Source organism: Acinonyx jubatus, chromosome E2, assembly GCF_027475565.1.
Source record: "Acinonyx jubatus isolate Ajub_Pintada_27869175 chromosome E2, VMU_Ajub_asm_v1.0, whole genome shotgun sequence".
Taxonomy (NCBI): Eukaryota; Metazoa; Chordata; class Mammalia; order Carnivora; family Felidae; genus Acinonyx; species Acinonyx jubatus.
In genome coordinates this window covers 26,788,624-26,803,339 of record NC_069396.1, presented here as the reverse complement: position 1 = coordinate 26,803,339, position 14,716 = coordinate 26,788,624, and the positions used below count along the sequence as shown (strand labels likewise).

The 14,716-nt window shown below is 52.7% G+C and overlaps 1 protein-coding gene across 1 annotated transcript in view; it reads right to left on the bottom strand.

Annotated features, from left to right (window-relative positions):
• CNGB1 (cyclic nucleotide gated channel subunit beta 1) overlaps positions 1–14,716 on the bottom strand; it is an 85,749-nt gene that overhangs the window by 41,176 nt on the left and 29,857 nt on the right. Inside the window, exons 16-19 of the mRNA XM_053211125.1 lie at positions 14,208–14,291; positions 8,316–8,403; positions 7,585–7,621; positions 1,458–1,617 (exon numbers count right to left, since the gene is read on the bottom strand). Coding sequence (XP_053067100.1) covers positions 1,458–1,617; positions 7,585–7,621; positions 8,316–8,403; positions 14,208–14,291 — 369 coding nt within the window. The remainder of the gene's footprint in view (positions 1–1,457; positions 1,618–7,584; positions 7,622–8,315; positions 8,404–14,207; positions 14,292–14,716) is intronic.

The window sequence follows — 14,716 nt, the reverse complement described above, 5'->3', positions numbered from 1 at the left end:
CTGTTAATTGTCTATCTCAGCCCCAGCAGAATGTCAGCTCCATGATGGCAGGCCCCTGTCAGGCTTCTCCTTGATGCATCCCCAAAACCCAGAACAGAGTCTGACACATAAAGATGTTCAGTAAATGTTTGTGAATGAATGAGTGAGTGAGTGAGTGAGTGAATGATAGGGACAAGAGGAGCCTCACAGGCCCAGCTCATAAACAGAAGGCAGGGGGCTTAGATTCTATCCCCAAGTGAGCCTAGTCCCCTCTCTGTTCCCAGGTATCCAACCCCCAATCCAGCCTGTATAAAGGGAACAGAGGGAGGTAGACCAGATGTCTGCAACAATGTTGGCTCTATTTCTTCTGCTATCTGTGTTCTGCACGTGGCTCAATGAATGAAACATGAGGATTGATGGGATGGTGAGCTGTGTTCCAAGGCGTTATGAGATCGTGACTCTTTTCTTTACATTAAAATCAGAGAGCCCTCAATTGGTCACATCTAGCCATCTTTCTTATGGCAGGTTTTTTACCTTAGCTGAGAAATTTACTCAAGAACCCACGGGTGAGAGCAAGATTAACCAAGAAAAAGGAACTGTCTCCCAATCCAACCACTGCAGGAGAAGCATTTAAGCATTTAAGCATTTAAGGAGTAGCTTAAATGCAGTTGTTCACAAAGCACTGTACTGCACTTCACAGTTTGCCTACAGCTGAATGCAAGACCTCTCTCAGTTACCTGGCTCAGGTTGTTCAAAACCAACTCTAATCATGCAACAAATTTCTATCAAGAAGCATAAAGACGTGCGCAACCTTGACCAGGATTCCCACTTTTGAGAAAGGAGCCCCAGGACACAGAGAAGAAGCCCACATAGAGGTTAAGAGCCCCATATGGGCAGTACCTAACAAGAGGTATTTGTTAAGTCTGTTCTGGCACAAGGAGCAGGAGGAATGTCACATAGTAACCATAAATGAGTGCTAGGGAGACAGCCTAACACTATGGAAAAGGGGTTACTAAATGAGACGTGGTCTCAAATGAGATGTGATCCAAATCACCCCTTCAGATGAAACCACGCAAAAGCACAGGCCCACAAACAAGATATGGAAGAGAAGGAAGCAAAATGAAATCACCTTCCAGTGCAGTCGTACTATGGATGCTTGTTTTTCTAGCGTGTTTTGGTATCTCCATTCCATTATTTTGATACTAAAACGAGGGGGTGGAAATTAGCCTTGTTACATTAATTACCCCCTCTAACTTACAGTTGAGGGTACTTGGGAGAGGACTTCCTTGGAGAACTCTTTATAGAGTCCGAAGCCAGGGATTAGGACCCAGAAGTGGGGCCATAGTCCTAGTTCTGACACCAACTCGCTGAGTGACTTTGTGCCCGCTGCTTTCCCACTCTGGCCTCAGTCTCCCCATCTGCCAAATGGACAGATGGCACAGTGCAGTGAAAAGCCCAAGCGAAGCATAAAAGGTGACCTTTGGGTCCCTGCGGCAGATCCCGGGACCGTAAGGGTGTCCGATTTGGCAGGAGAAGGTGGCGGCAGCTCGGGTGAGGGAGGGTTCTCCAAGATGACGGGGTGGCCGTCAGCATCGGCATCTTCCACCTGCACTTCCGGGTGCTCTTCTGTAGCAGGCACTTGGAGAGAAGAAGGAGAAGACAGTCAGAGAGAGAGAGAGAGCCAGGTCCCAAGGGCCTTGCTGTGTTCTTGAATAAAGGCACAGAAAGCAAGTTTGGAGGGGCCTCTGGCAGCGTCACCTCCCAACAGGGCCCACAGGAGAGCTCCATGCAGGGGGTCCAAGAATGCAGAGCCCAGGGGCCTCTGAGGGCCTTGGCCACCCCAAACACCAGCCCAGCAGCTGCAAAAGAAGCCAGGACACCATAGAAGCCACAGAAGCTCTTGAGCGCTGCCTGGAGTCCAGCTCTCCAAAGCTCAGACTGCTTAGAAAGCATCGAGGACCTGGGGTTTGGTGGGGAGGTTGGGGGGCGGGGAGTTGGGTGGCAGCACCCAGAGAGGGCATGGGGAGGCCAGGAGAGCCCAAGTCCCAGGGCCTGGCCTAGCACAGCCTCAGCTGCTTCCCCTCTCTGGGCTTCAGTTTCCCCATCCCAAGGTAGGGGTGATAAAGACACATGGCCTCACACTCTTGAAGGGCCTCAAATGGAGATGTTTGGAAATTCCTTACAATCAAGGATAACAAACAGTTTGTCCTTATAGTGTATGCTACCCCTGTTTGGAAATCCGTTTTGGTATTTCCTTGTTTCTGTACAGGCCAGGAGCCCCTGAAATTCAGCACCCCAACCCCTCTCCTGACCTCTGAGAGGCCTCGTGCCATGTCTCACATCCCCAGAACCGGTCCTCCCTGTCCAGTCTGGGTGTGGCCCTACCCCAGGCTTCATCACCCACCCGGAGACTGTGAGGACAGGTCTACCTGAGGTGAAGCCCAGAGGATGCTGAGGGGCTGAAATGGTGTGCCCTTTCCCCACCACCCCTGGGTCGGACCACTCAATAGCAGCCCCACAAGCCTGGGCACCAGCAAGGCAGGTGCATACCACCCAAAGTGGAGAGAGGTTGCATGTTGAAATGCTTGGATGACTTTCTTTTTAAATGGCCACCATGGGAAAAGCCAGCACTTGTGGAATTTGGCAGACAGAACCTATTCTTTCTTTTTTAATGTTTATTCATTTTTGAGAGAGAGAAAGAGTGCATGCATGAGCAGGGGAGGGGCAGAGAGAGAGGGGGACCGAGGATACAAAGCAGGTTTGTGCTGACAGCAGTGAGCCCGATGCAGGGCTCAAACTCACGAATGATGAGATCATGAGCCAAAGTCAGATGCTCAACCAACTGAGCCACCCAGGTGCCCCAAATTTGGCGGAGGGGACCTAAGCAAGACAGTTGGCACTTGTTCCACTAAAGCCTTAAATGAAGCCCTCAGAGGAAGAGGATGAGCCAGAATGAAGAAGTTTTTAAAAACTCAAGGAAGAAGTTTTGCCAGACTAACAAGAGATACTCCAGGCTATGGAAAGCAGGAGAGAGCATGAGGAGAGGCCTCGCCCTGCTTCCCCGCAGACCTCTAGAGGTGAGCTGGGGGTGGGGCAGGGTATGGGGGGCAGCCAGGACCAGGGTAGTCTGTCAGGGATGATGAGGGTCCCAGATTGCCCCCAGCATGGCACCTGGGCCGCAGAAAGTGCCCTGGCCTGGGCATCCGCAACACTGTCTCAGGGAGCATGGGAGGGGGCAGATGCTCCCCTACCCCTGCCTCACCCTGAGAAGGATTCTGCACCCTCAGTGGGCCCTGGGAAAGGAGGGGAAACCCCTAACCTTAGTGTTTCATTTTTATAGAATAATATTATTTAAAAATAGAAAGAATAATATGGTATGATTAAATTGGTGTAGAGAAGAGTAATATTTGCTATGAAGCTCTTCCTATGTGCCTGCCAGGCATTTGTTCTAGTAAACTCTTAGTGTTTATATATGTATATACATATGTATATATATACATATATACATATATATATGTAAGTTTCTTTATTTGTTTTGAGAAAGAGAGAGAGAGAGCACAAGTATGGGAGGAACAGAGAGAGGTGGGGAGAGAGAGAATCCCAAGCAGGCTCCACACTGTCAGCACAGGGCCTGATGCAGGGCTCAAACCCACGAACCGTGAAATCATGACCTGAGCCAAAATCAAGAGTCGGATGCTTAACCCACTGAGCCACCCAGGTGCCCCACTGCTTTATATACATTAATTCTTTTCTCCTTCCTGGCCATTCTGGGAGGCCCTTGTGATCACCATCCCCACTTTGTGGATATACCGAAGCACAGAGAGGTTAAGAAACCCGCTGCCGAGCCAGGATTTGGACCCAGGCAGCCTGGCTCTAGCTCTTAGACTCTTACTTCCTCCTGAGGTCGGTGACCAGCACACACATACAGGCCTCTGTTTAAACAAAACCCCACCCCGTGCCAAGCAGCATCATTGAGATGGGAATAATGTTCTTGCTACACCCTGCCATGTCTTGTCTGCAGCATCTAAAATCATCGCAGGTCTCACCACAGCTGGATCTGTCCACTGTTCCAACGTGTCAGGGGGGACTATTTCCCCAAGTTTGGGGCTCCCAGGGACCAGGGAGGACACAAGATGACTTGGGATGGCACAGACGAGGCAGAGGAAATGGAGAATGAAGACATCCCTCCCATTTCAATTCTCTCGAGATCCTGAATGCACAGAGAGGAAGTCTCAGATTGGGGCTCCCATGGCCTTAACCCCTCTCTGACACATCCTAACTCCCGTCTGCGGCAAAGAGAGTGGGCCTCAGCTGTGAGCCCTCAGCCCACAGATCTATCGACTACAACTATCAACACGACTCTGTTTTCAGGTCACTCGTGGTTATTTCTATTTACACCTTCTATTGATGGCAAGCAGTGCTGGTTTCCCGTTGGAATAGTAATGTAAAGGTTCCTGATTAAACAGACTTAATTAAATTTTTAAAAAATGAATCCACTGCAAGAAAATTAGCAAGCCAATAAAAGTAGAATTGGCACAGAATATAGCAAACATTGAGAAGGGATCCGTCGGGGGTGGGGGAAAGATGGGGGATGGTTTAGAGTGAGTAGATGTCGGTCTTTCCTGGGGGGTGTCATCCCTGGCGGTGGGGATGGTCTGCGTGCCACCTCACCTCCACTCTCTGTCCATCACAAGCTAGGAAGAGAGAGGGACCGTGGTGGATCTAGTCTCATGAAATGTCCAGTTCTACCTGTCTACTGACCTCATAGGTGCCCTTGCACAGTATCATCCAAAAATAAACAAATGAAAAGGGAAAGTGGGCAGGTCTGTCTTGAGTTAAGGCAGAAAGTGACAGGGGTTGGTCCAGAGGCGCCAGGACATCCCTGAGTACTCTGTCATCAGGAAGCAAGCCACGGGAGCCCAGCCCAAAGGCCATTGCAGGAACCTCATCACAATTAAACAGATCCAGACAGGCCCTCCTTCTTTGCTGGCCCCTAAGGATGCCTCTCCTCCCAGTCTGCCTGCAGACACCTGGCGGCCTCTCCTTTCCTGAAATGGAATTTGCTAGGCAGATATCAACAACCCTCAGAAAGTCCAGCTCCCAGAAAATCCTCAAGCTCAGTAGAATTCTGTCTGAAATGGGCCCCCACATTCCTTTTATGCCCCACCCCCCTCAATTTATTCTCTTCCTCCACTCAGGTCTCCTGGCCTAGAGATCTTAATAACTTGTTTAAACTAGGCTGTGATTGACTACCTGTAAAAAATATATATATATGATGATCTACAGAATGCAAAGTTTAACCCAAAGAAATGAATTGCTAATTGCGGGATTTTAGGCACAGGGATGAGGGGACTAAATACCCCTCAGTCACCACAAAGCAAGATGAAGGCAATGATCAACAGGAAAAGAGGGTGGTTTTCCATGAATTCAACTGGTAGTCCCACACCTTGATCGTGGCACCCATGCAGGAAACAGCCCAAGCCATGCGGAAGCACACATCACGGGCACAAGCATGCCGGCTGCACGAGATCACGCTACCTAGGCGATGGATGGATCTCCTGGTCTCCTTGGCGAAGCTGGAGTTGGACAAGGCCGTCCTCCGGGTGATGAGGACAGGGATGCGGGTGACTGAGGGGCGGTAGCTGGGCACATTGGGGAGGTGCTCTGCCAGGGTAGGGGGAGAAAGCCCTGGGGCCATCTGACCAGGTGGCTGGTCCTGGACCAGAAGATTCAGCTCCACATCCTGCCTTGGTTTAGCCATGGTGCTGGGGCCAGAGGGGCTTAGGCAGATGTGGGTCCCCAGGCACTGCAACAACGAACACAGGGTCAGAGAAGGCATGTAGGTAGGCTCCTACCCTCCAGTGCCAACTCACACCAGCCCAGTGCCCGCCTGCACTTGTAGCAGCTACACCAAAAGCCTAGAACATCATTCGTGTCCCTGGACCCAACGTCAAAAACATCATCAAGTCATGTGGCTGGTCTACGTGACAGTTCTAAGGGACAGTGCCGAGCCCCCCCCCCCAACTTCTTATCTCTCTCTGTTAACCAACCACCAGTAGCGTTTCCCACCTCAGACAGAAAAAGTTAAAATCAAAGAATCCAGACCTCCTGGACTGGCCAAACATTCTTGGCCCAGTAGGATTTTCCATCCCAAAGAAACTCTGGAGTTCAATGAATTTCACTTCCAACCAGAAGCAGGAACTTCTCCTGGGCCTCACATTGGAATCACTTGGGGACATTTGGAAATGTCTGATTTTTAAAATCTCTCCAAATGATTTTGATGTGCAGACATGTTTGAGAATCAGGGCTCAAGGCTATTGCCTCTCAAACACTGATGTGCAAACAAACCACCAGGGATCTTGTTATAACACAGATTCTGGTTCAGCAGGTCTGGGGTGAAGCCTGGGATTCTGTATTTCTAACCAGCTCCCTCGTGACTCCAAAGCTGCCGGTTCCAGGTCCACACTTATGAGTAGCGGCAGACAGATGGCCATGCCTCAGTGTTTCTCAGAGTGTGGTTCCCAGGCCACCTGCTTCCAGATGACCGGGGGGAGGGGGCGGAACAAGCCCCACAGAACCTGAGTCTGCACCCGGGTGACCCTAGTCTTATTCATCCACGTGGGCTGCAGACTTAGTAGGTTTCCTACGGATTATGTGTTGAAGTTAATAGAAGAAGTTTTTCAAAGACCAGGTGGGGAGCAAGTTTGGGACACCTGCGTCCAGTCCCGTGTCAGTCACTGGCTGCCTGGGACACAAGCATCATGGTCCCCGTTACAGCCACCTGCTTCAGTGCCAGCCACGGTGTTGGGGACCTTTGACACACTGTCCACCCTACTCTGCCCAAATGCCCTGTGAGGTGGGTACTATTATTGCCCTGTCTTTCTTGATTTGGAGCCACAATTAAGAGAGGTCACACACCTGGCTCCGGGTCACACAGCAAGGAAGAGGGAGGAGCCAAGAGTGAAACGCAGGTCTGAGTGGTCCCTCAGCCACGTCCTGAGCACTTGGAGCCTCAGTTTTCTCATCTGTAAAATGGTCTGTCTACCTCACAGGCTGGCTTAAGAAACACGGAGCCTTATGAGGCCAGGGCTGCATGTCCGTCTGCCCTAGGCTCCCCAGCCTGGCTATCCTCGGGTCCTCTACACTCTGCCCCACCCTCCCTGGAGTTCTCGCGCTTGGGGGTGGGGATGGTAAATAATAGCAAAGTGCTGGGTACAGCCTGGGAATCTTAGCAGGAAAGAAAAGCTCATCAAGACACGTGGAGTCTAGGATGGACCCTTAGCAAGCCTGGGTCCCGATTCCCGCTCAGACATGCTCCGTTGCTGCCAAACCCTCTTTAGATGGCAGTTCAGAGAGCTGCATTCCCAGCGAGGGGTGGCAGGAGGGCTTGACTAGGAGCGGGGTTTCCGCAGGCCTCCGGGAGTCCTGGGAGCCTCCGGCAACGCCCCTGGGCCTTTGGAGTACATCACCAAATTCTGCTAATGCGGCCTGAGGTGAGACAGGTGTAGGGATGGAGGGAGAAGGGATGGGTGCCCTTGGCCAGGCCGTCCCCAGCCTGAAAGTATCCTCAACATTCTGTGCGCCCCACCCCCACCACACACCTACCTTCTGGGCTGGCAGCCACGGCCTCCTCCTGTGGCTCCTGCAAACAGGGAAGTGGAAACAGAAGCTGTGACCATCAACCTTCCTCCCGGCCCTCCCAGACCCTGTTGGGAGATCTGTATTCAAGAGTCTTCATGGGCCCCGATTCCCCTCCTTGCCCGGCCTGACCCATCAGGCCCTGCCACCCCACCTTCTGGGGCATCCCAGGAGGTGGCCTCTACTGTGTGGAGAGTAGGGCATACAGGAGCCCTGGGCCCCAACACCTGGATCGGTGACTTATAACAGGGGGCCTTCTCACGCAGCCCTGTGCAGGTGGGGCCCAAACAACTAAAGCAGCCACCAACAGCACTCCCCACCTGGGTGCTGCACTCCACAGTATACAACTGTGTGCGACACCCCGGGGAGGGGATGTTAACCCCATTTTACAAAGGTGGCCATTGAGTCCCAGAGTGGGGAGGTGACTTGTCCAGGGTCACACAACCATGTGAGGACTTCGGTGTCCAGGTCCAGCTGCTCCCCACCCACGGGCCCGTCACCCCAGGCCCTTCCTGATACCACTGACCTCCGGCATAAGCAAGGCCTTCCGTACCCACCACCCTGCTTCCCGGTCCAGCGGGCACCTCGCCAGCTGAAACTCCACCTGTAAACAAAGTAGACAAAGCCCCAGCCCCTTCTGCTGATGCCCACCCAGGCTTCAGAGGTAGTTGGGTACCCGGCCTGGTGTGGCTCCATACCTGGTGGGCGGCCTCCTGGGGCTGGGTCCTGCCTACTCCGCTCGGGTGCTCGCCAGCCTGTGCCACCAGACAGCTATCCAGCAGGACACTGCGACCGAGGGGGAGGAAAGGGCTAGAGTTAGGAGTGTTAGACATTTCCTGAGCCCTGCTGAGAGCCAGGCCCTCTGTTGGGAGCTGGTACACAAAGATGTCCAAGAATAGGTCCTCACCCTCATGAGGCTCCCCACACGGGACAGGCTGAACACAGTTCTGCCTAGGAAGGAGGCCTGCCTGGAAGAGGTAGGCTCTGAGCTGGACCTCAGGGATGATGAGTTGACCATGAGGAATAGGGAAGGGGGTCCAGGAAGGGGGAATAGCACGTACAAGGAAAAGCGGGGTGGATGGTTTGAGAAACTGTCCTCTGGGTGGGTGTGACCAAAGGGCACAAAGGCATTTCCCCTCTGTGAGTCTCCAGGAAACTTTGGTGACACAGGCAGGGCAGGGAGTATGAGAAAAGTGAGGCCCAGAGAGGTAATGTGACCCGGCCAAAATCACACTGCAGATTGTCTTATACCACACAAACCTCGAATGCGGGCCCTGGTTCTTTCCATGCCATGAGATCAGAGCCACACTACCGCTGCTGAAGGTTTCAGGGGTCCCTGGCCCAGGCTCCAGGTGTACATGGGTGACAGGGGCCAGGGGTGCAGAGAGGGCTATGGTTAGAGAATCTGTGCTCATCTGAGTCAGCAACCCCACTTGGCTTAGAAAAATCTTCTGATTTTCAAGAGGAGCCTGAACTACATGTTTTAAAGGTAGAATCTCCAATCTTCAAGTGCTGATAATTAATCCAAATTAATATATTCATAGCAATATATAGATAAAAGAGCTTGTCTACAAGCGAAACCGGACCCTTAGATGCCTGTGTGCAGCCTCTGGGTTAAAATGGTGACTCAGAACCAGGAGCCGATGTGACTTTTGTAGTTAGAATTGGATCCTGGTTCCTAGTGGCCCACCCTACCCAACCTCTGTCAGCGAGGGCTCACAGAGGGTGTTCTCTCTGGCATCCAGAAAACCTGGATTCACTACCTTCTCTCCAGAGGGCCAAGCCTCAGGCCTCCTGAAGTGGGTGAGGAGGTGGGGACAGAACTGCAGCCCCAGTCGGTTTGGAGACTGCAGCAGGAATCAGTCAGCAATCACATTGTCACAGCAGCCCTCATGGGCTGTCGCTCCCCATATCCTCACCCAAACAACACTGAGAGGCTGGGGCTGTGACTGGTCCTAGCTTAGCAATCAAAGGCACAGAGAGGACAGATGGCCTGTCCACGGTCACACAGCTGGCACAAGGCAAGCCTGGATAAAACACAAGTGTCTCTGACCCTCAAGGCCATGTCCGTAATACTTGGTTGCCTGCCTCTGCTCCATGTGACACGGAGGAATAAGTCCAGGGTCCTGAGATCTGAGCACCCAACTCACTTCATTTCCCTTCATTACATAGCTCTTTCCATCAAAAGGGGCCTCAGCTGTCAGGATCATACTACCCACTCTGCCCAGGAAGAAACAGATTTTCTTAAAGAGATTTGAGTCACAAAAGCAAGGCACATGATGACTTTCATGGGGTCTGGGCACTTTAAGGTTTTGTGGGCTCCTTCCTCCTTAAAAGTAAAATAAAAATTATATTCTGTGACTGCATTTATATGAAGATTCATATGTTCAAACATTCTCTTCCATTGAAAAGTTCATTTTGGTGTCTGATTTTTTAAAAAATTAAAATGCGCTTGAAGGTCCCTAAAAGTATGGTGGGAACTATGCCCTTCCCAGTTCTCGGGAACACAGAGGCCCGGGAAATGAACTACCACAGTCCAGTGAGGTGTTGCTCATTCCAGAATCAGGCCAGGAAATCACTGTAGGGCCTTTAACACATCACTGGGAAGCCCTTGGGCTGCCTCTGTTTGCTTATCTGTCAAATAGGGAGGAATTGCCCAGGCTGCACGGCCTGACAGATTTAAGCGAGGTCAGGAGGGCCAGTGAGAGTCTCATGAAAGTCAGAAAAGACTTCCCATATCTGGTGTTGTTCCTGGTCCTCCATCTATCAACACCAACGAGCAATTCCCTTCGTTTGGGCCACCAAGTGTTTGTTTCGGTACCAACTCTGCCCTTGCCGGCAGTGCACCCCTGGACATACAGGGTACTGTCTGCGAGCCCCAGTTCTCCCATCTGTGAAATGGGATTAATAATAGGTGCCCAGACTCTGGCATAGCAAACAAGTGTTACTCAAATGGCAGCTGCTGTCATGATTGTTCTTGCCATGACTGCTACTAACACTAGAGAAGGGAGCGTCCTGCAGGGTTATGAATCACCCACGTGGATTAGGGAGCATCTTGTACAAACATCTCCAGCTATCAAGATACCTAATGAGCCCTACTGTGGCCCTGTCAGGACTACCAGAGGTTGTTTGGGAGCTATGTACCCAAAGCCATGTTGTTCCCGGTCGGCGATGTGCCCAAGGCCCCCTCTTGCCCATCCCAGAAGCAGCAGGCCATCAACTTCTAGAAACTTCCTAAATCCCAGAGATTTCCAAGTGGAGGATCACACAGACTCGCTGAGGTGGGCATCCCGGAGAACCTCCTCACCCAGCTATCCAAGTTAAAAATGCAGGGAGTAGCTAAGAGTTGCCCATCCTGCTTCTCCTCCCCCAAGTCCCCCGGCAGGCTGTGCCCCTATGCTAAGGTCCTCACCAGGCACCCCCACCCTGAAAGAAAGAAGGGGAGCCCTTAGGACAAAGCAGCCACCTACTTGGGTCTCGCTGTCTTGGCTGATAAGAATGCCCATGACGCAGGAGTTCAGCTGGGGGCGATGGTATTCATCCCAAGCCCCATGTCGGGTGCCCACAGGTAGACAATGTGGAGAGCCCCGGTCCAGCCCCCGAGCCTGCCAGGCCAGCTCTGGAGCCAGTGTGGCTCAGGTAGCAGATGAGCTACTGATCCTTCCTGCTTCTAATCAGATTGAGGGAGTGTGCAGGCGGTGGGGAACTCTGCAGAAATGCCCCCAGGGAGGGCAGGTGGGGACCAAAAGGCTGTGGTTGCTAGGAAAAGCCGAGCTGTTGCCGGCAGAGACCAGGTCGCTAGGCGACCATCTGCCTGTTACCAGGGCCCGCGCGCACGTCATCAGTAACCCCTGTGCCTCTGCAAAGCTGGCCAAGAGCATCCTTCCCCAGTCAGTGACAGCTCAGTCCACTTGCCCACGCCTGACACCCTCTGGTCCTGGCCCTGGGAACACTCAGCTCTCTCACCCAGTGCCCGCGTCCCTGCCTAGGGCCCCGGAGCCCAAAAGTCCCCTGAGTTTGAAACTCTGGGTAAACATCTGTATGAATATGTATGTGTGTGCAGCACTTGTGGGTAACTGTACACGTGTGTTTGTGTGCATGAGCGTGCACACAGGGCACAGCGTGCCTATGTGCAAGCATGTACCAATGTGCCTGTGCATGTGGACACGTGAACAAGTGTGCTGAATGTGCTTGTGCATGTATGCAGGCTGTGTGTGGGTATGACTGTGTGCATACCCGCACATATAAGTGTGTGCCCAGCCCAGTCCGTGTGTCTGTGTCCGTGTAGGTGTGTATGTGCAGATACGTGTGCATGTACCTGCATGTACCGTGCACTGAGAACATGCATGTAGTTAGTGCATGTGTGCGAGCACACTAAATCACTGGTGTTCGGGGGGTATTTCAGTTCAGGAGCAGTGGCATATAAAGGGGTTTTCAGGCCTCCGTGTTGGGCACACAGGTTTAGTCGGGGGACAACTCGCCACCATAAGCACTAACAAACCAGCACTAACAAAGCTAGGCAGCACCTAAGTCTTCACCCAGGAGACGGGCTATCGCAGGTCAGTGAGAGCAGCCTGGCTCTGGGGGGCCCAGAGGGCAGAATGTGGACCACATTACAGAAACCATAGGGAGGCACGTTTATTTTTGGTGGAAGAAATCATCTCATAATCAGAGGTGTATATGGATGGAATGGACAGCCTTCAAGAGGTCATGAGTTCCCCATCACTGGAGGCAAACAAGTAGCCATGTGGTCTCCTGCCAAGGATGAAAAAATTCCATGTGAACAAGGGATAGGTGGACTAAAAGCAGATGACACGGAGCAGGCCTCCAGCCCTGGAGTCCTGTGTTGTCTCGTGGTATAACTATTTCCCGACTGGGAGTGAAAGTAACCCTCCGCGGGGATGAGAACATCAATGACCTTTGATGGCGCGCTCACTGCGACCAAGGTCCTAATATGCCCCATACACAGCTGGCCCGTGACCGCTTCACAGAGGTGTTAGAATCCCCGTTCCACAGACGCGGAGGCAGAAGCTCTGTGCAGTGCGCACTTGCCCAGGTCACTCTGCCAGGAGAAGCAGAGCCCGTGCCTCAGGCCAGGGCCAGAGGGACAAGTCAGCGAAGAAGGGTGTGGGCCAGGGGGCACCACAGAGAGCAGAGCAACAGGGACAGGGAATAATGCAAGGCACAGATGCAATCAGTCTGGCCTGCCCCCTGATGACAGCCTCCTCACGGCTCTCCCTGCCTCAGTCTCCCCACAGTGCAGCTGCCAGATCACGTCTGGATTTCCCTGCTCAGCAACCTTCAATGGCTCCCCATTGCTCCTGAGAAAGCAAGTCCCAGGTCTTCACAATCTGGCCCCCCGCCTCTGAAGCATCATCTCCCCACCATGTCCACCAGCTGCAGTGTCACTGTCCCCCCGACATGCGGGCTGCTTTTGAGGCAGCAAACCACTCCCCCCTGTTCGAAACCCCCAGGACACTCTTCTTGTCCCCCACTCTCTTCATTGGTACCCCCTCCTCCTCACGGGCACTTCCTCCCCAGGCGCTTCTGTTTCCTCGAATCTCCCTGGCTCTGTTCTGGCCTTTGGGCCTCTCCTCTGTCCACACTGGCTCCCCCAGCATCTCCTCCAGCCCCGCGGTTTCCGGTTCCGTCCACATGACCAGACTCCCGACGTTCTATCTCCAACCTCTCACCCCCGACTCCAGGCTCAGGCCCAACTGCCTGCTTGCTGTTCATCTCCCCATGCACCCCCCTCCCCATCTGTCCCGCACTGCTGAACACCTTCCTCTCAGTCTTTAATTATTGAAATACGTTTGACATATAACATTGTGTGAACTTTAGGCATACAGCATGTCAGTTTGATGAATTTATATATTATGATATGATTGCCACTGTGCTAATTAGCACCTCTATCGTGTCACAGAATGATTGTCAGTGGTTTCAATAATTAAGATGTAGTTTGATGATTATAACTGTTAGTGGTTTCTGATCTCCTTTCTTTTAACTGACTTCTCTGTGTGTTCCTGTTGAAATCTTTATGGATGTGGGTGGAGAATCAACCATTAATGGGCAGAAGAGCAGAATCCAGAACAGCCTTCAAAGGCACCCATGGGACCGTCATGGACGGTGTGGAGGGGGACACAGCCCTATGCCTTGGTTTGGTTAATTACAGGGGCTGTGAGCCTCCCGCATGGGCCCATTCACTCATCCATCCATGCGTTCAGCCGACATTTATTTGGCGCCTGCTGTAGCAGGCACTGTTGTAGGATCTAGGGACATGGGAGTGAGCACAACAACCCCCCCACCCCGAGGAGGCTGTGTTCTGGTGTGTGTGTGTGTGTGTGTGTGTGTGTGTGTGTGTGTGTATAAGCATCTGGGAGGGTGTTAAGGGGTGGGCAATATGAGTCTCGGGTCATTATGAGTGCTGGGGGGGACCCCCAGCTTCCCCAGCCTCCCTGGTCAGTACACAGCAGCACACAGCACAGAACAAAGGAAGGAGCTCCCCCACCCTGAAAGCCCCCCCGTCCCACACTGTAACCCCTCCCTGGGCCATCCCTTGTGGGCAGGCTGAGAACACACAAGTGCCTTACTTAGGCTCCTCCTCCTCCTCTTCTTCCTCTTCCTCTCCATCTTCCTCCTCATCTTCTCTCTCCTCTTGAATCTGGGGCAGCTCCCTGAGTTGAGGTCAGAAGCAGGAGGTGAGCCCACTTGCAGCCCCACCCCCAGTCCACCTCAGGTCCCATGACCCCTGAAACCAGACCCGAAAATCTCAACCAAGACTTGACCTGGGGAACCCCACTTGAGCAACCTCAGGCTCCCTCTAGCAGCAAGGCCTCTCCACAGCATGAGGGGCCTGGCCCAGCCTCCACCATCCTAGTGGCAACCCTGGGTCAGCCTCTGAGCCTCTCTGGGCCTCAGTTTCCCCACCTTTACGATGTATGTCATGGGCCTGAGGACCTGACAGCTTGAGGGGTTATCACCAAGATCGCTAGAGGGAACAAAGATCATTATGTCCCTACGGAGGGCAAGTGGGTAATCACTACCCTAGGTACCCATTCCCATGCCCAATGACCCTGCAACCCCCCTTCTACAAATTTAT